The 26,896-nt window shown below is 46.7% G+C and overlaps 1 protein-coding gene across 3 annotated transcripts in view; it reads left to right on the top strand.

Annotated features, from left to right (window-relative positions):
• CLNK (cytokine dependent hematopoietic cell linker) overlaps positions 1 to 26,896 on the top strand; it is a 159,861-nt gene that overhangs the window by 73,360 nt on the left and 59,605 nt on the right. For all 3 annotated transcript variants that reach the window (XM_019716570.2, XM_074321391.1, XM_019716571.2), the window contains exons 3-4: positions 11,540 to 11,611; positions 20,748 to 20,776. In XM_019716570.2, coding sequence (XP_019572129.2) covers positions 11,540 to 11,611; positions 20,748 to 20,776 — 101 coding nt within the window. The remainder of the gene's footprint in view (positions 1 to 11,539; positions 11,612 to 20,747; positions 20,777 to 26,896) is intronic.

The following is a 26,896-nucleotide window of genomic DNA, read 5'->3' as shown; positions in this document are numbered from 1 at the left end:
CCTTCAGCCGCCGGCAGTCCCACTGACAAAAAGCCCACACCTCACGATTACTCAGTACGTTGTAGTTGGTAGGGGATTTGGATCTTTTCTCCTCTTTTGCTCGCATCAATCCTTTTGACAAAGATTTTTTGTGGGGAAAGAGAAAAGGATCTTTGAACGTGGATTAATCCTTGGTTTACAGCTCCTCCAGCCACAAACAACAGCTGCTGGAAGGTTGATCTTGGAAAACAGAGGGACACTTATTGAGGTCACCAGCACGCTAGGGAGAGGATAAAGAGGCATGGGAGGGAGGAAGGCAGCACAATTTTTTGGGATTGTGTTCTTTTTGTGTTCCTATGCTTGAAAGGTAAATAGAATTAACCTTTACTGGGCACCTGGCCTCTCCTCACATCTACTAAGATGTTATTACTGTTCCCACTTTAGAGATGAGAAACATGTGACTCTCGGCAGTAAAATCACTGCCCTAGGTCAGTAACCCAGGGTCCAGTCACAGATGTGCCATATACCAGCTATCTCTGGCACCTAAGTTGACCTCATTCTGCCATAAGACACCATACATGGCAACGGTTCAGAGTGGGTTAGCCAGGGGTCTGGTAAACCTTATAAATATTTAGCAAACAGCTCTCTGAAAAAAATATATGTATATGCATATATATGTACACAAGTTTGTTATAAATTTTACAGATACAAAGGATGCATAGTATATCCTTTAGAAGTAATAATGAAATATACAGTATTCTTTGTTGTAAATTTCCATGTGGCCTGTTGATTCTCACGGACGATTTTATGGATTTTTGCTGAACGCTCATATTTCTAGTCAACCTATGGTTGCAATTGACAAATGAGTGTAGTCCTTTCTATTAATGAGTAAAACAGAAGTAAAACAACAGCGGGGTATGGCAGAACCTCACTGGTTCGTCAGTGAAGCGAGCAATTCCTTCGCTGAATCAGAAAATAGTTTTAGATACTGGAAAAATGTCTCCTCAGTTTTTGTGCTATTCTCAAGGCTACAGCCACAGACACGACAGTTTTAAATTAAATCTGCTTTATTAGCATGCTGCCATCATTTTCTTGAGTTAATCTATCAACAAAGAAAAAAAAAAAAAATCAACCCCTGATCTGTAGCATGTGCCAACTTCTGTGGTGTAAATGCCCCCACTGAGGTCAAAGCCAACAGCAGTGTGAAGTATTGCCTTTGAATGAGGAGGTGGGGAGAACACACAGTGGGTTATTTCCAGCATCCAGCTACTACAGATGTACATAGTAGCCTCCAGACCGCAGATAATAGCCAAGTGCAGTGAAATAATTGGAAGGGATGCGTTTTGAGTGTTTATGGTCTTGGTTTTTAATACATGGTATTCAACTGTAATTTTCTATAACTTCATGTGTAACCACCGGCTGTCAGACTTCTGACATAGTAACCACCAGCTCCGCCGGGCAGTTTGAGCTGCTCCAGCCACCACTGCTGAGCCGGGCTGGACCGTACTTGCTTTCTTCCTCCCCTTGCAGGGCTGATGCTGAAGGTCTCTGTCATCACTGCCTTTCTGGTCAATAAACCCCAAGCTTTCTTGAACACTGCCAGTTACTAGCTGACCTTGGGACAGGCATGTGACCTTGGGACAGGCATGTGACCATGAGCCTCATTTTCTTCTTTGTCAAGTGGAGACGGTCATCCCGCCATCACAGTGATGGTGTGAGGCCTGGCAAAGTGACCGGCACTGACTGGATGGTATGCCTGCTCAGCAAGTACGAGCTCGCACCCTCGTCTGCCCCACCCTGCATCCTGGGGTTCTATACGTGGGGTGGGTGCATGGAGGACAGCATGGGCCCCCACCCACTCATCCAATGTTTGCCATGATTTCACCCAGAACTAACAGTGACCCAATGACCTCTCTGATGAGCAGAGTGGTCACTCAGAAGAAGCAATAGTAAGCCACAAAGCTTTTCATGTGTGAACTCATTGGACTCTCACAACAGCGCTAAGAAGAGTGTTCTTATTGGCTGCATTTGGCAGCCAGAGAAAATGAAGGTCAGAGTCACTCACCCAACGTCACACTAAACCTCTTTCCCGTGAAGTGCACACAGATCCCGTGGCCTCTTGTTACAATGATTCCATGTGTGTGGGGCTGAGGAGTCTGCATTTCTAACCAGCTCACAGGTGGTGCTGCTTCTCCAGGGACCACGCTTTGACTAGCATGGAAGTGGACTGCCTGGGCTGGAAACCAGACACAGCCCCATAGCTGAGTCCAGAACCCATGCTCGTAACTCCCATGGTAGTCACCCTTCTAAAAAACAAGAGCTCTATGCCAAACAGGAGTCTACGAAGGGAATTCCTGAGGACACAAGGGCATCAGAAATGTTTGCAGAACAGAAGAAGACACCGCAGCTCTAGGACCCTACGTGGATGAACCTCAGAACCCAGAGTACCTGGCTTCTCTATAATGATAGCATGTTTCATTATCTGACACACTCACCAATGTGCTAGGTCCCACACACCCAGGATGTCTACTAGGCCACAAAAAAATCCCCTACCACCAGGCCCCTGCAGACACGTCACCCAGGCATCTGCCGGGGAGAAAACTTAATCACTGAACCCACTGAAATTTGAGCCAGAAGAATCTCAGTGCTCAACTTATTTTACAGCTGGAGAAATCAAGGTCTGGAGATAGCAAGCAGAGCGTGAGGCAGAAGCTGGCTGAGAACCACTAGCTTTGCCCTCTCATTCTCCAGCCATGGTGGCAGCTGCCACTGAAGGTGGCCTGGACATTCAGGGCCCTTGGTCAACCCCAGGGCTCTCTGCTTCCTCTGGAATCCTAAGTGCAACCACGTCTGTGAGGCAGGTACAATAGACCATCACAGACAAAGCCAAGTAATTACATAAACAATGCAAGATGGAACGGGGGAAACGTGAAACGTTGGGAAACTGACTTTTTTATTACTATTAAAGTATAGTTGGCATACACTATTATATTAGTGTCAGGTGTACAATATTATATTAGTGAAAGGTGTACAGCATAGTGATTCCACGTTATTATAGCTTGCGGAGTGATTGCTATGATGTCTAGTAACCATCTGTCACCGTACAGTTATTATGATATTACTGACTGTATTCCCTGTGCTGTACATTATATCTCTGTGACTTATTTACTTTATAGCTGGAAGTTTGCACCTCTTATTCCCCTGCACCTTTTCGGCCCATCCCCCCATACCCCTCTCCTCTGGCAATTATCTGTTTGTTCTCTGTATATCTATGAGTCTGTTTCTATTGTGATTTGTTTTGTTTTGTTTTTTAGATTCCACATATAAGTGGAATCATATGGTATTTGTCTTTCTGTATCTGACTTATTTCACTTAGCGTAATACCCTCTAGGTCCATCTGTGTTGTCGCAAATGACAAGATTTCAGTCTTTTTACGGCTAAGTAATGTTCCATTGTGTATAAATATCACATCTTCTTTAACTTTTGATGGTTTCCAGGGGAATCAACATTAAGAACACATTAATTCTGTAGGTGGGTTTGGGAGAGGTGAAGTAGGAGACTGCTACAGAGTCCCAGCCATTGTCACAGGATAATAACACCTCCCCTGGTGGCCTCTCTGCCTCCACCCCGAGGTCCCAGGTCCCGGCCAGCATGAATTCCTGACTGGGTTACTACAATAGCTTTCCACAAGGTCTTCCTGCTTCTGTCTTATCCCCAACGGTCCTTTTATTCTCCACCAAGCAGTCAGAGAGATCCTATGGGGACACGGCTGATACCAGTGTGTCTGTCCACCCAAGACACTGCCATGGCTTCATGTTTCTTTGGAGCCTAAGTCTAAGGCCTCCCAATGACTGCAGTGCCTCACCCCACCTGCCTTCACCACCACCACCACCACCAGCCCCCAGAAGCCCTTGGATCACCTTCCAAATCCATCCCTGAACTCAGTCCTGTTCAGCCGTGCCGGGCTCCTCCCCTTAACTCAGCTCCCTAGCCGTGCTCCTACTTGCCCGCTTTTGCCCCCCTGTCCCTGGGCCTGGGTGCTTTCCCAGCAGATGCCCCATAGCTGGCCCTGCAGCGCCTTCTCCCAGCTCTCACCAGCTCAGGGAGGCCCACCTTGCCCAGCGCACGGAGTAGTCTCCCCTGCCTGCAAGCCTCTCTGTCAGCCTTCTCCTCCCCAAGGACAGGGGTCCTTTTCTGTTTTGTTCCAGGCAGAATCTGTTTTGTTCCCTGATGTATCCCACCACAGAGAAAAATTCCTGGCCCATGCTGTGAACTCCAGGGGGAAGAAAATGTGTTGTTGAATTAATTGTGATAAAGGTTTTCAGCCCAAATGTTTATTGACAACTTCATTCCAAGCACTGTTCTAAGCAGTCTACACCCATTATCTCATTTAATTCTCACAATGCTCTCAAAATATAGCAAAATCTCAACATCCTCACTGCCAAATGATGCTATTATAGAGTCCCCGGGAAGCACAGTAGAGAGGACGTGTTATAATGATTAGCTCTCCGGCTTTGATTATTTTTTGATCAGTGCTTTGAAGACCAATGTTGCCAGACAATGTGTAAAGATAATTCTGTTGCAGCTTAGAGCTCATCAGGGTGGGAAAGCCACTGGGTACAAAGGACAGCACCTAACCCCTGGGGTGAGTCTGGGATCCTAGCCACTCTCCATTTCCATGGCACCCACTATGATGCAGTAGAAAGAAATGGTCATTGAATCAGATATTGGGCCTGATATCGAATCCCAGCTCAGGCATTCATGAGCAATGTATTGGGCCTCTCTGGGCTCTCTTTCTCTGCCTGTAAAGAAAATGTATCAACAGGAATAATTGAGAAGAGTGGTTGACACCTAGTAGGATCTTCAGTCCGTTTGTCCATTACCCCTAGTTTTAGGGACTGATTTCAAACTTCTGCTTCTCCCTCGGACCATGATGTTGCACAGATCTGGTGTGAATCTCAGCTTCATCACGTCACACCACTCAGCGTGGAGCCCTTCCTGTGAGTGGGGCCCTGTACTAAGAGGTGGGAATATGGAAATACTCGTACAGTAATGTCAGTTTTTCACTGCGGGGTGTGAGTAGGTCACTTGAGCGCTCTCAACACTCAGTTGCTGGGAGGATAAAACATGATGTGTCTGAAACAAGAAAGCTTGCATTAGGTGTTAATTCATGGACCTCTGCATTGTAGAAATCTGGGGGTGTGGGAGGACATTGTTATGCTTCTTTCTCTACTTACAGAAAGAGACATGAGGGACCAGGCTCCACCTGGGACAGGCCAGTTGCTCATGATGACTGTCATTGGGGTGCAAAATGGGGGCTGTAGAGAGAGAACCTCGGGGAGAGGGTCAGGGACCAGACCAGGGTCAGGACACAGACTATAACTGTACGCAGTGGAAACACCAGATTATAGAATGGGGACCGCGGCTGCAACATGGCGGATGATTTGGAGAGAATGAGGAATGATGTGACTGGAATTGGAGAGACAACTGCAGAAAGTACTAGAGATTCCCAGGGGAGAGAAGGTGGAGCCGAACCCAGTCAGGGAAGGTTCTATAATGTGCCAGCTTTCTCCTCTCCCTGCCTTCATTTCCCGTCCTTTCTTTGGACCCTCTGGAGGCAGAAAGTGTTGGACCAGGAGATTGAGAAAAGGATATTGTGTTGCGGGGCTCATTCTCTGGAAGCCCCTCCTGCATGTGAGTGTGAGGCCCCTCCCTGAGTTCCTGCAGACCACAGGGGAAGGCCATTTATGCCCCTCTTCCTCTTGGGTTTTTACTGGGTGTGTACTAACCAGGCACAAATCAAGTTTCTGTTTGGAGGGATTTTTTTTTATACACATATTGCTTTTTTCATATTGTTTGCTATCACACTTCCAGAATCTTTCAGGCATGACCATCTATAAATTAAATTCCACTATGAACACATCTATGGACCTATAAAAAGGGTAATTCACTGTTGTCATTGTATTTGCTCATTACGTACATAGATGATCTCTTAGAAGCGACATCCCTTGACAGTCAAGACAGAGAAAAGAAAGGAGAAAGCATTTGAAACGATGAGATGTAAGCCTTCTCTTTTTTTGGCTCACTTGTTTCCTTTTGCTGAATCAAAATTTAAACATAAAAGAAAGAGGAAAGCATAATGATGGAGAGTAACTAGAATTTGGGGAGTGATCATTTGTAGTGTATACAGACATCAAAGCATAATGTTGTGTACCTGAAACTTGTAATAAAAAAAAAGAGAGAGAGATTGAGGAAAAAAAAGGAAAAAGGAAAGAAGTTTTATGGGGTTTCTTAAAACCTGGACTTAAAGGATTCAGGATGACTTTCTTGTTTTCTAAGTTAGATTATCTTTTGTCTTTCTTCTCTCCTCAAGAAGAATACAAAGAAAAAGGAGAATTTATTTGGAATGCACATAAAAAAGCTTAATTAGAAGACAAACTCTGGGGACGCCAAGGCCAAATGACAGGGGCGTTGAGCTCCACACATGGAGCCAGGAACTATCCCAGAACGTTCTCTGTTAGCATCTGCTTAGTGTGGGCAGATTATTCCACTTCTCTGGGCCCGAGTTTTCTCATCTATAGAATTAACAGGTTCGAGCAGATGATATCCACCTTTCCATCGAGCCCCATGCTCTGAGAAGCTTTAAAGCTATAACTCAGGAAAAGGAAGAAGCTAAATTCAGACGCCACCCTCTACTCTGCATCTGCTACCCGTAGGCAGAGCTGGTCTATTCCAGCATATTGTGGATCCATGTTCTGCCTTAATAAACAAGAATTAGTAGCGTCCTCAGGAGATTCCTGCCTCCATCTCCGGACCTTCTCATGCACCCACATTTCCTCTGCGGCTCTTCTGTGTGAGGGGAATGACAGCAACACAGAGTTAGGAGACCTGTGCGCACCCATGGTGACCATGCAGGTGGCCAGCCTTGAAAATCGAAGCCTGATCTAGTCCCACAGAGAAGCTGGAGCTTCTGTCTGAGTCAGGAAACGCTGGAGGAGGTATCACAGGAGCCTGAAGGGGGTTCAGTGAGGGGCTACCTCCTGGCCAGGTGTAAGTCCACCAGGCAGCTGTCAGAGCTGTTTCTAAGGGAAAATCGGGTCAGAGTCAGGTAGACTGTCCTGAAACTGCGTAGCCAGTCAATCAGGAGTAAACGAAGGTAGGAAGCTATGGAAAAAAGAAGCAATGGCCAAGGGGCTGAGCTCCGCTCACTGGCTTGGTTCCCTCTCACATGGACACCAGCTCTGTGAGGGTAGGAACTTTTGTGTCTGGTTCACTGCGTCCTCAGTCCTAATACAATATTCAGCACATGGCAGCTACTCCATAACTGTTTGACTTGAGGATGGCACCAGGGTCTGCTTCCCCATTTCAATTCAGTTCAGTAAGACATGAGTCTCAGAAGGCTTTGTTCCCATGAGCCTTTCAGGAGCTGTTGCAGAGGATACAGGAGGAGAGGGATCCAGGATGGGCCTTGGGGCGTAGGATACAGGGCTGTCACACAAAACACCGGGGCACCATAGCCTCGCCAAGGTGACACATAAAATTAACCATCACAAAGGTGTGAATAGGTGAGGGACACCATTAGAACATCTCATTGTGGTCAACTCATTAATGAGTGGACATTCCTCTCAAGTTACTCTAGGGAGGGCTAGCAGCTCCAATCTTCAGGGGCCAGTCAACTAATTTAAAAAATGTAAGATAGAATGGAGAGAATGGGCTTTATGAGCTTGAGAGGATGGGCCCTTTGTAAATACACTCAAATTGAAACTTAAAAAAATAAAAAACTTTGGCAAGAAGCCTGGGTCTGCCCTTCAGTTTTTCTGGGTTCAGTGCAAGCACATAAAAAGTGGCCAGCATCCAGGCTATGGTATGTCAAATCCCCGAGAAACGGAGCTTTGCTCAGGTGGTCAGGGAGAGTGCAAAGAGTTCCTAGGTGGAGAAGAGGCTGTGTACAGGAATACACAACTTGAAGGAAGTGTGCACAGACCACCCATGTCGCTCAGGAACCAAATTGAAAGAAGAAAATGGGAATTTACTTGGAGAAGTTGTTTCTGACGACTGATGTGGCTATTTTAAGGGAGTTATAAGTATAGCACTCTGCTGCCAAAAAAAAAAAAAAAAAATGGTCATAATGGCCTCTCACATGCAAGAGTGAAGAGTTGGAGAAACAGTTTATTCTGGTACTTGCTGGAGTCTTCTGGAATTAGCTGAAAAACTTGTGAAAATTGGTCTGACATTTTCAGGAGTCAAAGAAGGTTAAAAAAAATAGGCTGCAGAAAAATTCTAGCTGATTTGGTTTGTAGATTTGCAAAAAACCTTCTGGATGTTACTTAAGTGTCACCTCTACTCACACTTCCACAGTGAGTAAGCAGTATGTGTGGCAGACAGACACTAAAAGTGCCCCCCATGATCTCATCTCCTGGGGCTCACATCCTTCCCTTTAATTGTGAGCGAGACTGCTGCTGCTTCTAAACCATAGGATAGGGCAAAATTGACGGGATGTCCTTTCCGTGATTGTAACATAAGGTTACATCCTTTCCTCTTGTCTCCCTGGTTTGCGTGTTGTGATGAGGAAACAGGCCATGTTAGGGAGGCCCCCGTGGCAAGGAACTGAGGGCAGCCTCCAGCCCACGGACACCAAGGCTCTGGGTCCAACAGACCCTAAAAATCTGCATCCCACCAACAATCACGTGAGCTTAGAAGCAGATCCCATGCCAGGCGAGCTCTCTAGGCTGACACCTTGATTGCACCCAGGAAAGCCTTCCCTAAATTCTTGACCCACAAAAACTGTAAGATAATAATAGTGCGTGTTGTTTAAGCTTCTAAGTTTGTGATAATGTTGATGTGCAGGAGTAGATAACTACCATACGGCACAATATTTAAGGATGAAACAAAAGGTAATGTGGCATCTCGTAAGCCTGCTAACATAGCAGTGTATTCTTGTCTTTCTGAGGGCGTAACAGAAACTAAGACAACAGACTTGATAATCATAGAAGAATTGATAAATCACATCAGGGAGGGGGAAAACCCCTTAGATTTATAAGGAAGGAAAAAAATCCATGGACTTTATAAGGAAGTAGAAAGTTTTGTGGACTGTATAAAGGAACAAGAAACCTAATGGGTGCCCGAATTAAGGTTTGTGGTGAGGTGCGTGTAAAGAAAGAGTGATAGACGGCAGAATGGTGGTCGTGGCTCAGAGAGGCCTGTCCAGATGAGCACGATATCATGTTGGCTGGGCTGGACTCAAACTAGAGTCTCAGGAGATCCTTTAAAACAGTTGGTGCTACCACACTTTGTGGCGTGACTTCTCCTATTGTTCAAGACGAGGCTACTGTATGGTGTTCATATCTCAGAGGCTGAGAAAAGGAAGACAGTGTTATCTGCAGAAGTACTTCCAATCTCGACAGTCAACCCGATGGCAACACAGGAGAAACAGCAGGTGGTGGGGTCAATATTTTCAAAGTCCTCGTGAGAGACAAACATCTTGTACTTGGAGGCGGAGTGACATAAGTTGACTTGGTCAAGGAGGTCGTATCACATGGAGAGACGTGAACTGCTCGTAAACTATATGTCATGCAGTCATTTGCTACAGCCTTCAAAGCCCTTCATTAGGCACAGGAAGAAACTTCTAGAATTAAGGCCAGTGACAACTCCAAGGCCTATGCAGTACCGGCTTTGATAATGAGGTTGAAGTCCTGAAGCAGTTCAGGCTTCTCAAGCAGAGAGGTGACGGATAGTGATCTGTAGGGTTCGTGCTGTAGTTCAGTGCGTGAAGTGGAGGCCAGGAGGCCAGCAAAGTGGGTAGAGGGCTTTGCCCAGAGGCTGGGCTGGAGAGGATGGGAGCAGAACTGCAACTGAGTATTGCTCCTGGGAGTGAAGAGAGGCAGGCACAGAATGAGGGACACTTAGGGATAGATTGTTAGGATCCGGTAACAAGTTAGTGAGATGGCAGAGATAGAGAGGGAGATGGCCAGGGTGCTGGTTTGGAAAGCAAGTGGGCATTGGAGCACCTTACTCGTGAAAGGGCCTTGATGCACTGAAGGATAACCAATGAGAAAGGGCCAGAAAATAGGTAGATGTCCATGTCTGGAACTTGAGAGAAACCAGAGTTCAGGTAGAGATTTATGAATCAAATTCTACCCGGATAGAAAAACAACAAAAGAATGAAATACATGAACTAATACAATAATTTAATGATTTTGAAATTATGAAATAATAAAAAATTAAAGATGAAAGAATGCCATTATCTTTCTAGCTACAGTGACAAAATATATCCAAACAACTCACTACATTTTCTATGCTTTGTATTGCAATTAATAGGCTACACACAAAATCCCAGATGGAGAGAGAATCATAGGTCTTTAGGCACTTCCTGGAGCCCTTTATTTGTGTGGACATTCATGCACGTCCACTGAGGGCCACAGTGGGCCAGGCACTGACCCATGCCCTGGGGAGGCCCAGCCCAGCAATCTCGGCCTTAGAGAGATGGCAGAGGAGCAGGTTTATTAGACATGAATACAAGCTACAAGCCATAACAAAGGCACAACTACAACTCAGACAAGTGCTGTGAAGATGCCAGTCTCAGAGGTCGGGGACGGTTTCTCTAAGGAAGCGACAAGTGACTGAGCTGAGAAGCATGAGTCAGCGTGAAGGAGAAGGAAGACAGGGGGCATTTCAGAAAGAGAGAACAGCACCTGAAAGAAGGAGGGAGTAGAGAAAGTCTGAGGACCAGGAAGGAGCAAGTTTGGCTCAAGCGCAGGGAGCCAGGAGGACGACGAGTCAGGGACGCTGAGCAGGCAGCTTCCCAGGACGGCTGGGGACAGGCGAGCACCCCCCACAAATGGCTGATACAGCTCGTAAGGATGCTGACAAAAGAAAACAAAGATATTCTGCCTGGCTAATTAAGTTAACTAAGATACATAATAGATAATGTATGTCTTACTGAATTTTAACAAATTAGCTCAATTTAAAATCATTTAATCTCCTCATAGAAAATGTCACGGAGAAGTGCCTAAATTATATAGGAGTTCAATAAATATTATTTGAATCTAAGTTGCTATTGTTAAAGTCTGCCTTCCTACACCCAATGATGTTTGCTAGTTTGGGGTCACATTCCACGAACAAAGGAAAGCATCTAGAACATTCCTTGGCCCACGGGCACTGTCCTTGTTTGATAGCCTCCCATCAACCACGCAGTGAAGGTCTGATGCTCTTCATTTTATGGCGCAATGTCACAGAAACTCAGTTTCAGGAGTGGCCCTGCTGAGCTGGGAGAGCAGACCCCAACCCTGTTTTGACTGGGGTGCTTCTTTCATCCCCAGCTACCACCCCTTGCAAAAGAAAGCTCTCGTGTTTAAAAAATAATAATTAAAGTAATTGAATTACTTAAAATGTAAATTTTTTTAAAACCCCAATGGAAATGCTAAGAAATTTGGAAATATGTGTGAGACGTTAAATACTGAAACCGGCTGGAGTGGTTGTTTGTATGAATGAAAGCACTTAATTAATTTTTCCCCCAGCATCTTACTATTTCCTGACTATAATCTCTTTTCTTTTATCCCAGGGCAAATAGAAGGACAGCAAAACAAGGATCCAGTGATTTGAACATCCAGAACGTCACCCTTCTGAAAAACAGGTAAGAATATGTTCTTGTTTATGACAGAGGAGTGAAAAGTTTAATTCTGTGGCACACAGCTCACACACACTCACACACACACACACACACACACACAGTTAATGTGAGAGAATTGTAGGGCTGGCAGTGACCTAAGAGGTTACATGGAGACTGAGGTCCAGAAAGAGAAGGGACTCGATGTGGTTGACCTGCCAGCATGTGTGTGATGCAGGTAAAGGATCCGAAGCCCCAGCGTCCATAGCATTCCCGACCAGGGCTATTCCTACCACCCACCCAGGTCTCTAAACAGCCTAAGAAAGCAGCACTGAGAGGGACCTCTCCGTTGTTCAGCTGGTGAATGATTTAGATGATGGCTCAGGGACGGCGCAGGCCACGAGCCCACCGTCAGTCAGGTCTCACACGCAAGGAGACAGGAGAGAGCCACCTGCCTATGTGGTTTCTTTTCTTTGTCCTTCAACTGAGCAAGACGCTTACTGAGCGATTATGGCCTCCGGACTTGCAGACTACTGAAGATGCAGAGAGATGCACGACAAAGTCCTAGCTTCAAAGGGCTCATGGCCAAGTCTTCAAGCTCCGAATGGGGGCTCACGTGATAAAGTCAGTGACAAGAGACCGATCCTAATGTCCAGGCCAGCTGTGCCATCGGCCAGCAGTCTGATCCCAGGCAACACCCCAATGCTCAGAGGGGTTACAGGTCTCCCTGCGCCCAGCCACAGCTCCCCCAGGGGCCCGCCAGGGCTGTCTCTTCCTGGCGGTGCCATGGGTCTCCGTGCACTATACCAGTTCCTACATCCCAGTCTATTTCAACTCAAGTCAGTCGCCAAACGTTCATTCAGTTCCTACCATGTGCGAGACACGCGGAACACTCCCAGGGTCCTAAGATTTGTCTGAAGAAATATTTTCCCTAAGCAGAGTGAGTGACTGCCTGTAAAACAGAACACTTGAAATATTTTCAAGACCACATTAAGCAAAGGAAAATCTGTGGCTGTTCTTCAATGTTTACGTTACATTTAAATAATGCATTTTAAGTCCGTTTTTCTTACTTCTTGACAATAGCGAGAGATGGGAGATGGAAGGGTGAGAAGCCTTCCTTCAGATGGAGACGGTTGCAGCAATTACATACATCAAAGTAATATTTACACTTACATTTGGGGGGGAAGAAAACAGAGAACAGTGCTTTTTTTTTCTGAAGCAAATTATTTCAGAATGTGTCATAGCATGCTCAAGATATATTAAAAAGAGCAACAGACGATGTTTCTGCAACCTGTTCCAAACCATTTATAAACCCCAACTTAAAAAAAAAAATTCCCATATCCATACAAATGTCTGTACCACTGCATATTTTATAATGAAAGTATTATATGAATACAAATTAGTATTTGAGATATATAAATCAAATCAAAATGTCTGAAGACTATAGACTTGGATGCACCGTCTTACTTCAATAACTGTTAAACCGACGTACTGATTCTCCATACAAATGATAGTTATCAGCGTTTGATGGTGAAGAATGTAGGGGGCACTACAGATGGGCAGCGCCGTGGGGTAGAACGCGTCCATCGGGGCTGGATTTAAATCGCCACGGACCTGCTTACTAGCTGGGTGACCTCGCTCAGACAAGCCCATTTCCACTTCAGCGCCTCAGGTATTTTAGGAATGGTATTGGGAAAATAATAAGTAGGTTGTCCTGTCCACCCCCAATCCCTATGCCTAAAGCGATTCCTGCGTTCTCAGGGGCTAGATGAGTGACCTTCGTAGCGCCTGGAACATAGTAGGATCTCAGTCAGCAACAAAGACTAACAGGCACTGAGCATCCCCCTGCTCTAGGCGCTGTTGTAAGAGCATCTCAGAAGTATCTCACTGGATCCTAACCACCCCAGCCTTTTCTAGGAAAGAAGGATGCAGCCTGGAAAGGTTTAACTTCCCCGGGGCTGAGTGGCTGGGTGTGGTAGGTGAGGGTAGACATTCACACATTTTTGTTAACATCTACAGCCACCCTCGCACTTCCTATTATTGCACTCAGTACTGCCACCCGTTAGTTAGGGGCAGGAGTCAGCTCTCCCAACAGGCACAGCATGCTGTCCACTCCCACCCACCCCCAAACTCACACATGCATGGACCTCCTGGTAACAGACAAAGTAAAGCGCTAAGCTGAGTGCTAGGGCCCCACCCAGATGAGACGGCCCAGGGGACTGTCCAAGAAAATTACAAGGTCACACCCACAGCCATCACCCTCGACTTGTCCACAATATTGAGGTGAATGCGTCCTAGAACATCCCATGGGGGTCATCAGCGTAAATCCCCAATGCCCTCTTCTGTTCTGTATCGTGTCCCCATGGGGTACAAACAGAAACATACTGATGGATGTTTTCCAACCGAGTTCAAACTCAAATCGTTAGTGAAACACCTAGCATGCTCCAGACACCAGGAATGGAACTTTGACACGTAATCCTTGCTATGTGCTGGTACGAGGAGGTATTATTATCCCCATTTTATAGATGAGGAACGAGAGCCTGAGAGAGGTTACATGTCTTGATCACAATCCCAGAGCAACTAGCTGGTAACGGCGGGATTTGCATTCAGAGTCGAACTCCAATCATGTGTCCCTTCTGGGGCCTAAGTCATCACAACTTTCTCCTATGTCAGTATGTACACGCGAACCTCACCTTCCAGTCCTATGAGTCTTTAACAAGCTCGTGTCCAGATGCTCCACTACGGACAAGGGTGATCACACTCCAGAGAGGAACGTCCACCTCCGTGAACAGAAGGAAAGAAGAGACAGAAGACAGGACAGTGAGGAAGCGGCACTTCTAGAGTGTGGTCCATGGACCAGCCCCGCCTCCTGAATCAGAAATGCAGGTGATGGAAGCGTCTGTGCTTAAAGAAGCCCTCCTGGCGACTCTAAGGCCCGTTCAAGTTGGAGAACCTTGGCTTTGAGCAACCCGACCGACAGTGCAAGCTTTGGAGCTGGAGGAAGAGGTCTCTGGAGCCAGCACTCACCCTGCCCTACTACCCTTTACATCCCAGTAAGTGGGGCGGAGAGAGAAGATATAAAATAGGGACTAGGTGTGAGAGGGTAGGAGGGAGTGGGACAGAATGCTCTCCCCACCTGGGAGAGATCACGGCACTGGGGCCTGGGAGAAACAGAGATGTAGGCACAGCCCCCACCATCAAGATGCTCAGTCTATAGTGGGGGAAACGCACGAAGAATATATAACAGATCGTCAGACACTGTGCCAGCAGCCATGACAGAATCAGATGCAGGTCCTGTAGGAGCACAGGGGGCTGAGGGATGGAGAGCCTAAGGGTTTGCCCACGCTGACATGCTCGTGAGTAAGAGTCACCGTCCCAAGGCGTGTCTTCACCTTCCCCTTTGCAGGGCTGGGCCGTGCTCTTACGAACAGTGTCCCTCATGCTTTGCACGTTCAGATCCTCCTCCAAGCCTCACCTCACTGGCTGTCAGTGTTTTCCCTTCTGCCACCAACACCTGCAGCAAGAGTTCGTTCCAGGGGAACAAGGTGCAGGTGGCTGTCATTTCTCAAGGCCCCCGAGGAGCAGCGCTCATCCTCTGGGAGCCAGCCTCCCCGTTCTCTTCCAGGCATGAGGAGGCCCCCTGCCGGCCCTTCCCAGAGACAAGAGGGGCGGCACTGCCACTTGTCTGCTCTCAGCCTCTCTGGTTTTGCCCCCCCTGTTCTCCAGCTACCCTGGCAATCCATGGCACTGAGGGGTCCCCAAGAATCACTTCTGCTCCCTCTGGCCCCCCTCACTGGGCGGAAAGTGGAGTGGCCTCTGGAAGATCTGACAGCTTCACGGAGGGTTCAAAGGGCTTCCACAGGGAATGTATTGAACATAGTGGAGTCTCGCCAGCTTGCCCGTGGCTGTCCACAAGGAGCTGTTACACAGTAGATGCTCAATAAACACTGATGAAGTGGGGGAGAATAAAGTCCGGACCCACGAGAATACACCAGGGTGCTGTTAGCGTCCTGGTCACAGTGCCTGGCACGTACTAGACTTAAACAGATGATAAAAGGAACTTCAAACAGCGGAAGAAGGATGGGGGAAAGAAGAGACAGGAGACAGAACAGTGAGGAAGGGACAGAGAGAAGCTGGAGGAGACTGTGGACTCGGGGGCTGGCCTGCCCCCTGGAGCAACACCAGGCCTTCAGCTCCGCAGCTGTCACTTGGCAGCTGGACAGCCCATCAAAATGCCGAACATGTTTGTTCTCATCTTTTAATATTTGTCAGGGACGTGGGTGGCTTATAAGAAAAGGACTACAGGTTACAAGACATGCTTTCTGTCCTCAAAGAACTTAAAATCTAGTTGAGGAAAGAAAAAAAAAGAAGGTTTTAAAATACGATATTTAAATAAGAAATTAATAATTATACAGTCTTTTAACTGTGCTAAGTATGTCATTAGAGCAAGAGGTGCCACAGGTGGCCAGAGGAGGGAAGGCCGCTGGCCCTGGCAGGCAGGATCCTGGGGACAGAGGGGGTGTCCCCAGCCAAGGGTGTCTTGGGAGGTACGAGCTTCTTTCCCAGGACCCCTTCCGGGAACTGCATGCTCCCAGTTTTTTTTTTCTTTCTAAAATTAAATAGAAAAGAGGAGGCTGTTGAAGCTAATCAAGGATTCCTTTGACAAAGAACGAACCCAGGTATTCAAGTGTGAAATATGAGTCTTGGCCTGATTTCACCTTGGTGTGAATTTCACCTGCTTCCAACTGCTGTGGGGTTGAGAGATACTCGCCAATCTCGCATTTACCATGAGAAACAACACAGAGCCTGTTGTGGGGTGTTTAGGTGGGATGCGTGCACATGTGTGGGACGGGCTCCTGCTCTGTGTGGACACCACTGGGCCTTGTGGGACAGGGCAGGTCTGTGCATGGACCCAGCCTCAGTCTGCAACACGTCTCTAGGCTGTCTTACTCTTGAGATGCCCCTCTTATCTCTGCTTCCCTCGTTCATTCATTCTCATTCAATAACACATCACTGTGTATGGGCCGTGTTCCAGGCACTGCATTAGGTACTGTCTCCCTTTTAGGAGCTGGCGGCCCAGTATAGGAAGTGTGAGAAGTCATGCTGTACTCGGTTCTGGCCATGAGTGTGGGTTCCGTTGGGCAGAGGCCTGAGTATCAGAGGAGGGGTTGGTGGCCACACCCACTGTCAAGGCCATCACCACCTCTTACTCAGACGGCTACATCCCAGCCCTTCCCTCTCCAATCCATCAGACGTTCTCCTACATTACTTTTCTGAGATGCGGCTCTGAGCGTCCTTTATCCGCTGCCTCCAAAGCGCACGCTGCCTCCAGAGCAACACGGCCCTTCCAGTTTATCCTTCAGATTCCCTACTCTCTGCACACACTGCGCTTTTCCAAATCTTGGCTCCCTGATGCAAGCCCTCCACCTCCCTCCAGGTGGAGGAGAGCAAGGAGGGTGGGCCCTGCCATTAGACAGGCCAGGTGTGAAAGGTCTCACTCTTCCAGGGGCTCACCTGGGCCTCGGTCAATCCACCTGCAAATTGAAAGGTCTAACTCATGGTCCCACTGGGCACTAACATTCCATTAGCCCTAAAATTGATATGAAGATACTGCCCACCAAGAATTACCAGGAGGTTTGGGTGAAATGACTTACATAAAATGCACTATGACAACACAGTACAGACCTCCAGACAGAAGGAAGACGGGGATGAATTGAGAACTTTAGATCTGTCTTTATTCCCCTCTAGTTTATATTAAAAATAACTTTAGTAAATCTTAAAAATATCAGGTGTCTTCCAAAAACTAGAGAATTTTATTCTAACGCAGTCTTTTCATTTCAGGGGCAGAACTGAAAGTGAGCTAGGGAGCTAAGTCAGTTAATCTTGGAGGCATAGGAGAAGGGGAGCTGACAGGGTGAAATCACCCTGACCAAGTCCCAAGGGTTTTGCTGATGAACTCTGGACCAGCTGTGGGTGCCAGGGGAGACCCACAGGGGCCCACACCCCAGGGGGCAATGAAGAATCAGTCTCCTTGCCAGGAGCTTGACCCGGGAGACAAGACCAAGTCCTGTCTCTATGGGGCCAGAATAACAACCATCCAAACTTTGTTCCCATGGAGAAGAACAACGCAGCTGCACGCAGCCCACTTCATCAGATCCAGTTCTCCCAGGCAGCAAGCGGTGGGGGACAGGGAGGATGAGTTTAATTGAAGACCCTTTAAAAATCAAAAAATTATTACATATATTAAATTATTAAGAAGTAATAAACATTTAAAATAATTCAGACATTAAAAACCTTTATTTGTAATAAGCCATAAATATTAAAAACCAGAAACCTCTGGAGGTCAGCCCTGTTCATTTCACCTTCCGTGAACTCCCCACCGTAACCTGGACCCCTGCCTATACAAGCCAGAAACAGAGAGGAAGCCCTGCGTCACTCAGGCCCAGATGTGGAAGGGAGTGAGGTGGGGGGGAAGGGGAGGAAGGGCAGAGGGGCGGCTGCCAAGCTGCAACACCATCCAGCTGTGACCTGTTGGCACCTGGCCATGCTCTTGATGCTGCGGACGACGTGACACCAGGCTGCATCCTTGTAGTTTCCTGGCAAGAGGCGCTTACTAACACGTGAGCCTCGCTTGAGCGCAGAGAAACCTCCATGAAGTTTGCTAGCAACATCTTTCATTAATCATCCTGGGCTGTCGAGCTGCAAAGAGTGTTAACACACAGGAACCTTTTCAGAAAGCTTGTCAGTGGCTGGTGTCAACGTCCTCGGTCCAGCCAGACACAACGGTGGCGTCCAGGATGCCTCCCGGGACCCAGTCCTTCCTAGGCCTGAGCCTTTCTCTTCTCCCCACCCCCACCCCTTGTGAGCTCAGCTGGAATAACAAGCCATTCCCTGCTTTGCTGATGCTTCCTCTGATAATTCATTTGGCTTACACTGACGCATGCAAGGAGAGCCCTGGGGTGCACAATCCCAGAGGACATGACACATGAATGAGCACCATCGCTCTGGGACCCCAGCACCAAGAGCAGAGTGGATCAGATAAGCCTCTTTCAGACAGTGCTGACAATTGCAAACTCCCAGACGCAGAGAGCTAGCGGTCTGAGTTGCTGCTCTGGGCTCATAAATAATAAGGGATTTAGAGTGGGACAAATCCGGCTCTGCTGAGCGCTTGCTGCCACTTTAGGGAAGTCACTTCACTCTTCTAAGCTTTAGCCGCATCTGCAAAGTGAGGAAAGCCTTCCAGCCGGAGTCCAGCCTCACCCAGTGCCCCTTCTGCAGAACCACTCCCTTTAGGCATCAAAAGACTTCGGTTCTGCCTCCAGGAGTCTGAAACTTGGAACAGCGAATGGGGCAACATTACCTCAGCGTGCTTTCTAGCGTAAACAGTCTTTGATTCTAAAAACCACGTGAGGCCTAGATAAGAAAAAGGACAGAACCCTAATTTCAAAGCTACAGTTCTCTCTAGGAGCCTGGCAAGAGTGTGTGTCAGGTTCCAGAGGTCTGGGCACAGGCTGGCATGCTGCCTGCCCTGGACACGCTACCTGCTGGCCCTGGCCACAGTGGACACAGTTGAGAACACATATCATTTCCATCGCATGTGCCATGAGTTGCAAGTCTGGGGAGACTTTTCAGGCCTTAATCAAAGACCAACAGTTAGGGAAGAGGCCGTGGGTGGAAAGTGTCAAGAGAGAGCTCTCAGGCCCCAGATAAATGACCAGCCTTCCTGGCTGACTTACTGTTAATTTCTGCAGAATCGCAGGTAACTTGAAAGGGTGCCAAGAGCTAACCACCAGGGTTCTGAGACCGCAGATGCACAGTTCCTGCAAAGTCTGACCCCCCACCGCCTACAGGCCCGAGCTGGGGGGCAGGCAGGCAGGTGACAACTCCCTCGCTCTCTGTGGGACTGGGCCAGTTGTGGGGCCCTCTGAATCCCTCGTTTCCTCATCTGCAAACTTGGAACAAGACTCGCTACCCCACAGAGTCGTTTTGAATATTAAAATGGTGACTAGAAGGTAGCAGCGTGAGTTGGAAGTTGGACCCGTGGGCTGTGGTCACCTGGTTACTAACCTCTCCCGGCTTAACTGTTCTGTGCCCAGTGTCCCCGCCACCAAATGGGCCTCGTAAATATTTACACCTGGCGTGTGTTGCGATGCTCAATTAATTGCTGCGGTGACGCAGGTTGTGAGCCTCGGAGGAAAGGTGCAACGCCAGGCCCGGGGGTTGTTAAAGGCACAAACAAGGCAGCTCGCAGAAGCCATGTCCTTTGGAGTTTTCCATTGCCCAGGGTTTCTCAGACCATTGCCCGAAATCAGGGGAAAGGTGCTTCCAAAATCGCACTGTCCAAGGGCGAGTGGGGTGGTGAGGCGAAGACCTCATGGGGAAATGACAAAGACATGTACAGACAGTTTACCAAAGAAGAAATGCAAATGGCCCAAAATCATCTGATAAAGATAACAATAACAGTTCAATCTCAGGAGTCACACTGAGACAGAGAAAACAAGGGGACAAGTAGGCAAAGTCGTTTTAAAGGATGCACTTCGTGCTGGTGAGCTACAGGGAGATGTCGCTTCTCACCTGTGCCTCAGGAGATGTGTTGATGCCTCTCATCCTGGCTGATATGCACCCAGAGGTCAGGAGGCCTGCGTGACTGGACCCCCTTCATTGCACGCGATGGAGTCTCTCCACGGAACTAGTCAGCATTGAGGTTAAAAAGGTCAACGTGGCTGCACATTGCAACATAGTAAAAACGAGCCAGAACCTAAGTGCCCCCTCCAAAAACCATACGGCCCATAAATACGTTTTGAATAACAGTGAAAGACAGTATAATGTATTTTTAACACTCGGACCCTGCTGCATTCTTTTTATGCTATGTTTATACAACTATATCTAAATGTACACAGATCTCCTCATCACACCCGCACGCACATGTGCAAGGAGATTTGCCCAACTTGGCGTCGATTGTTATTTACTTCGAAGTGCGTTGTTCTATTTTCTATAGTCTCTGTCACGAGATGTTACTTTCGGTCTAGAACAGTACAAACTGTTAAGAAATGGTTCCATAGGTTGATCCGTGAAGTGGCCTTTGAGGACCGCCCACCCCTTTCCAGGAGGTCCGTGAACTACGCGCAGCTGACACTCACCCTGGTTCTCTTTTCTGCCCTAGGTCATGGCCTCGAATCAATAGTGCCACAGGTGAGTCAGGGGCCCTCAGTCCCCTAGAGGGTGGGAATATCGGCACAGACCTGTTGGACTATTCCTGTCGTTGTTTTCTCTCTTTCCTTCGATAAACCCCCAGGCCTGTTCTAAATGACATGAGCTACTTATGGTGTTTCCCTCTGGTCACTGCAGCATACAGCCTGGCCTGTGACTTCCACAAGCGCTGGAAGCTGGCAGACCAGGTGGGAATCCTGGTCTCCACCTGTTAGCCTGGGATGAAGCACAGATCCCTGGGGCCTGGGGCCCTTCATCTGCACAATGGGTAGAAGTCTGCCTAAGTGCCAGTGTCGTGATTACTCAATAGTGTTTGTCCAACTGGACTCTACATGACGGGTCCCCCCCAAAAAAATATGTGTTGAGTGGATGAATGGGTCAGAAAGCACATTTTGTGCTTCTCCTGCCTTTCTTCTCAGAGCCTGGCACTGGGCATTTCGTTGTAGGCCCTTCAGGTGTGACTAAGAGGCCGTACTATTCATCTTGGAGCATTACTATTCCAAGGAGAGTCCCATAGAATTTCCCTAGAAAGCTGGTGGCTAGAAAGGATGACCAGAAGGAGACAGAAAAAGAGAAATGGACAAGAGGAAGTGTGCAAGGCTGTGATAGAACCACAGGGTGCAATGTAATCAGCAAATGAATTCAAATCCAACAGCCCGCACTGGAGCATTAAACCAGCACCAGCGTGTCTCCCAAAGCAGTGAGGAGAATGGCGGAAAGGAAAGTAAAAATTGCAAGTGTGAATCGAAATCAGAAACGAGCACCAGCTCTAATCCCTCCTAGGGAACACGTTTTAATCAAGCTTCCCGGTCAGGTCCCAACAAAGGGTGTGTTCTCTCAAGATGCTCCAAATTGTACTAGAATCTTTGCTCTCCAATACACCGGCTCCACCAGCCTGCCACCTCTCATCCCATCCCACCATCCACTTCGCATCCTGTAGAAAATTCTAAAGGGGGTGGTTCCCAGGAACGAAGTTCCTAATCTGATGCCGTGCGTGGCTGGTGAATTATGAACCACAGGACCTCACTTTCCACCTGTGTTAAGGTAGAGAGAAACTGACAGGTTTTCCATTTCACTATCAGCATTTTAGAGACATAAGCAGGTAAAAGAAAACAAATCAAACCCCCCAAAAAAGTCCGCTGAGATACAGCTGCCCAGGCCTGCCCACACACACTCAAGTCTAAAATACTGCCAAACATACTCAGCAGCAAACCACACCACCGCCTTTGCACGTTTACAAGTGTCTATTCGACTCCAGCAGAGCTGATATAATTAAGGATGCACATGATTGACGCAAGAGGCTGCTCACCCCAGTGAAAGTTGTAACATTCCTAGATACTGCAATTTTTTTTTGCCAAGGGATTAGTTGAAAATACGGTGGGGCATCCATGAGAATACTATGTAGCCATTAAAAATAATGACGTGGAAGCAGATTCACAGGCATGGATGTGTTACATGCTGCTCTATGAGAGAGCGGGCAGGAAAAGTGTGCACACGGTGTGGTCCTCCGTACGTAGACTGCAGCGCCTGGGTGTGTGTGTGTGAGTGATCTGGCTGTGCTCGAACATTTACAGAGGTTGTCTTGGTATGAGGACATCATGGGGGTTTTTATTTATTCATTTATTTTTGCTTATCTGTATCTTATACTTTACACTAAAAACAATCTATCTAGCTATATTTTATATGCTAAAAACAATGTATAAACATATATATATATATATATATATATATATATATATATATATATATATATATATATATATATACATATATATATATACACACACACATTCCAAGCCTGGAGAAGATAGCCACGTATTCAAACTTGACAACCTGACAATATCAATACCTTCTGTGAGGCTGGTATATAGAGAACAGTGCTATGCTTTTCCATGAAATAAACTCAGTTTTTCTCCTTCCACTGAATAAAGAATGAAACTGGAGCAGACATTCCTATTTTAAAAGTGGGTTCTTCTGTCTTAAGTTACCATATACAATTAACAATTCAGGCAATGATATATATTGGTTGATTCAATTAACCAGACAAGAACTTTTATTTTTGTCCTGAGACATTTGTTTTGTTTTGGTTTTGTTTGTTTGTTTGTTTTTAGTTTTCTCAGAAAAGAGGTCTTGAAGGTTGGTTTTTCCCACTTTTAAAAGAAAAATTAATAAGGACTTTATAGAACTAGAGGGAGGAAAGGTTGGTACGGAATATGTGAGCAGCTGATGCTCCCTGCTGGCCCTTTCTAGACATTGCAACGCCTGCATTAATTGAGCAGAGGCTGGTTCTCCCCCTAGAAGTTGGGGAAATTGGTGAACAGAAACAGATTGAAAAATTGACAGTTGAATTGCTGGGCAAAAGTGTTCACCCAAATCTTGTCAGCACAAGTCAGAATTTCAAATCATTCAAGGCTGGTAAACTCAAGGATTAAGAATTATCTTAAAAATGCAGTGCATACCAGAATCACAACAGTTAAAACCTCATGTTCTCAGGCCCACCCTGGGGTTTATGCTTTGACAGGCCTATAGCGAGACCCAAGAATCCTTACCTTTTACAAGATCATTTCAATTCAGGCAGTTTTAAGATGGTCTTTTGAGAATTACTGGCTGAAGCAAAAAAAGGAAAACTATCAAGACGGCTCCCAAGAAGCTGCTCTTCTGTCAATTATCAGAATGATGACTGTCTCAGAATATTTCGTCTGAATTCTCGGAGATTCCCCAAGAAAAGGATGGGAGGCAGCTGCCTGACTTCTCACCACTCATTCGTATATCCTTCCATTTAATTCAAGCAATTAGTGGTGGTTCTTCATGTGACAGATACTACAACCAGCCTTGGACACGATTGTTGTTGTTTTTTAAGGACATGAGGATGGAAGGTCCTGGGGACTCTGCTAGTCTGACATTCTAAGACCGTGCTTTACAGGTGAGAAAACTAGGAACTGGAGAAGGGAACTGAATTTCCAAGGGCCACCCAGGGAGAACATTAAGCCTGTTCTCCCAGCTCACTAAGTGCTTCCCATGTAGCTATTTCTGTGAGTTTGGACTATCTGTGCTTAGAATTTATAACTCATAATCTTCACACATCAGGAGACTGAGGTTCCGTGAATAATACCATAATGCCCACCTAGATAGCTGAGCTGGTAGATAGATAGGTGATAGATAGATAGATGATAGATAGATAGATAGATAGATAGATAGATAGATAGATAGATAGATAGATAGATATGAAAGAGGACAGATGACAGATGTACTATATAATAATACAATAGCTATATCTAAGATACATACGTTATATGTGTGTGTATTCTATCTCTCTATATCTATTTATGGCTTTTTGTCTCTTTTCCTTCCTACTTCCCTCTTTTCTTCTCTCTTCTTTCTCTTCTTCCCAAATAGTAGTTATATTGTCAAGGCTCATAGGCCATCATAATCCTTTACTCAGAGATAGTACAAATGAAAATCAAGTTCGTTCCTTCCCTTCCTATAGCCATGGATTGATGCCACACTGAAGATGGTCTAAAGTTAGGGACGTGCCAGGGTTCAGGGTGTGGACTCCCCTATTTCTCATCATAGTGAGACGGAGGTCAGGTCGATGCTGCCTGTCCCCAAATAGCTTCAATTTCCTGAAAGATGAAAATGAAGAGATTTAGTATAGTGTAGAGAAGAGAACCCAGGGCTGAGAGTCTGGATCCCGGAATCTATCTGAGTGCTGCTTTTCTCAGGACACCAGCACGTCCTAGGACTCGAAAAGGAGAGAAACTGGAAAGAAACTAACAAATACAGAGTCCCTCGTTTGTGCTTGACATTTTATAAACTTCTGTAACTTAGCCACAGGGAAACGATTTTATTATATTCAGGTATAGGCAAACAGAGCCCAAGAGAAGTTAGAGAACTTGTAAAGACTCGGTAAACCCCAAATCCATCACAATACACTTGGTGTTGTGTGCCAAATATTTTTGGCTTCACTGTTTTCCATCTTTAAAATGAGAGGGTCAACAAGATGCTGGCGGACACTGAGCCCCTGAGCCTCCCAGCTGGGAGGGACCCCAGCTTGAAGAACCCTTGTGAAGGAGTGACAGATGCTTGTCAAGAGTTGCATGTTGAAAAAGCACATTTTGCTTTCAAATGAGCAGAAAATAATGAACAAATTCCTACCATAGATCTGAAAGCAGTGAGTACTAAGGATCTGGATTGAGTGGAAAAGATTTGGTCATGAAGTTGAACTTGAAAAGACATGAAACAGAACTCAGCAATTCGTTAGTGGGGCACTGAGTCAGGGAGTTTCTTTTCTTTAAACTTCTCAACAGCTGTTTGGTAGACACCATTATTCCCATGTACAAGTTAATATTAGTTAACCGAGGCTTATGAGCTTGCCTGAGGTCCCATTGCCGTAAAGTGATATTGCCACAGAGTTGAACCTAGAATTTCTCATTTGGCTTCCATGAAATACATATTTATGGATTTGATCAGAGGGTCCGCTATGTTATGGGTGAACTCCAAAGCTAATAAAACATGAAAGGCTGCAAGACATTTTAATACATTGCGTACGGATCACGAGAATCTTCACGAGGGATTTAAACCCCGCCATACGCAACGTGTTAAAAAAGAAATCACTTTAAAAAATAACCATGGTAGATGTTTATTTTTTTCTCATGTAAGTCAAGTCCAGAGGTAAGCTGTCCAAGGCGGTTTGGTGGCTCTATTCCTTGAGAGCTCCCACTCTTCCTGTCTCACTCCCTTCCTTGTATTGGCCTCAATCCCATTGCCCAAAATAGTGACATCATGTTCCAGGCCACAGGAGAGAGAGATGAAGGGAAGAAAAGGAAAGAATAAACAGCACACAACAATTTCTCTTAAGAAAGTTTCCTGGAAGTCATGAGTTGACTTTCCACCTCTTCCATTGACCGAAACTTGGGCTCAAGGAAGATTAGGACGTGTAATAAGTATTTACTCTAAGCAGCCGTGTACCCAGCTAACCGTCAGGGGTTCTAGTACTGAGAAGAAAGGGGAAGTGGGGGGGGGGACACAGTTGTCCCTGGAGTGTTTCCCGATGGTCAATGGGATTCACTGGCTTCTTGCTTTTCTCCGTATGTTCATGAGTAAGCCCAGCTGGCAGCTTCTGGAGTTGGAGGCAACCCCAACCTGCCCCCCACCCCAGACCACTCTCCCTATCCCCTCCCTCAGAATTCTTGTGAAGAAATGAGAATGGAAGTTGATTTTGCTTGGAGAATTTGTTTGAATGTGAGCATCTCATGGCAACAGTGCTTGGGGCTCGGCCAGCTGCCCTGGCCCCGCACAGGTAGGAAGTGGACCGTAGATGAGGCACTGACGTCCACGGAAGTGTTTACAAGTGAAAATAGCAAGAGCGTCTCCAACTTCATCTAACTGACGTGGCCCACCATCTAATGGAAAGGAGTCTGAGCTTCTAAGTCAGTAACTCTCAGACGTCAGTGCGAATGGCTACCACTGTAGAGCTTATGTAGAGAGCAGCTGGTTTGTACTGGAGCCCCGGGTTTTCTGTATCTCCCTTTTTTTTTCCAGCACCCAAGATGAAAATGGTCAGGGGACCTTAATTTGATGGGCGTTGGCCATACGCCTTTGTCATACCCCTGTGGGCATGAGAAGAGGTGGCCAAGGTGATGGCCGAAAGCTGGGGTGATTGCTTTCTGCCAGTCAGGAAAGCCCCTGAGCTTTACAGGACACACATTTATTTTCACTGCCCTCTTAAAAATCACGTGCAAGGGAATGTTGTCTTTTCTAAAAAGACGCTTCCTTGAGGGGCACGCAGAAGTCAGTTGTTCCCTGGAGCTGCCTGGTGTCAGTGGGTGATGAACGACCCTCCACAGACATGATGTGAGCATAAGTCTTCCAGACGGTGACATGAGAAGCAACTTCCTTCATCTTTTTAGAAAATGGCTTTCTGAGATGCCAACCTAGCTTTTGGCTCCAGGAAGACTCAAAGACCTGGAAGCATTTGCGGGGGCAGGAGGGAATGGTGCCACTTTGGTGGGGACTGGGGCCCAGCAAGAGGAAGTGTCAAACTCAAGTTCACTCAGCAAGGGAGGAGATCGGGTTCTACTTGAAGTTCTCTTGTTAGTTCCC

The sequence above is a fragment of the Rhinolophus sinicus genome, linkage group LG02 (assembly GCF_036562045.2).
Source record: "Rhinolophus sinicus isolate RSC01 linkage group LG02, ASM3656204v1, whole genome shotgun sequence".
NCBI classification, from domain to species: domain Eukaryota; kingdom Metazoa; phylum Chordata; class Mammalia; order Chiroptera; family Rhinolophidae; genus Rhinolophus; species Rhinolophus sinicus.
This window is presented reverse-complemented; position numbering and strand designations above follow the sequence as displayed.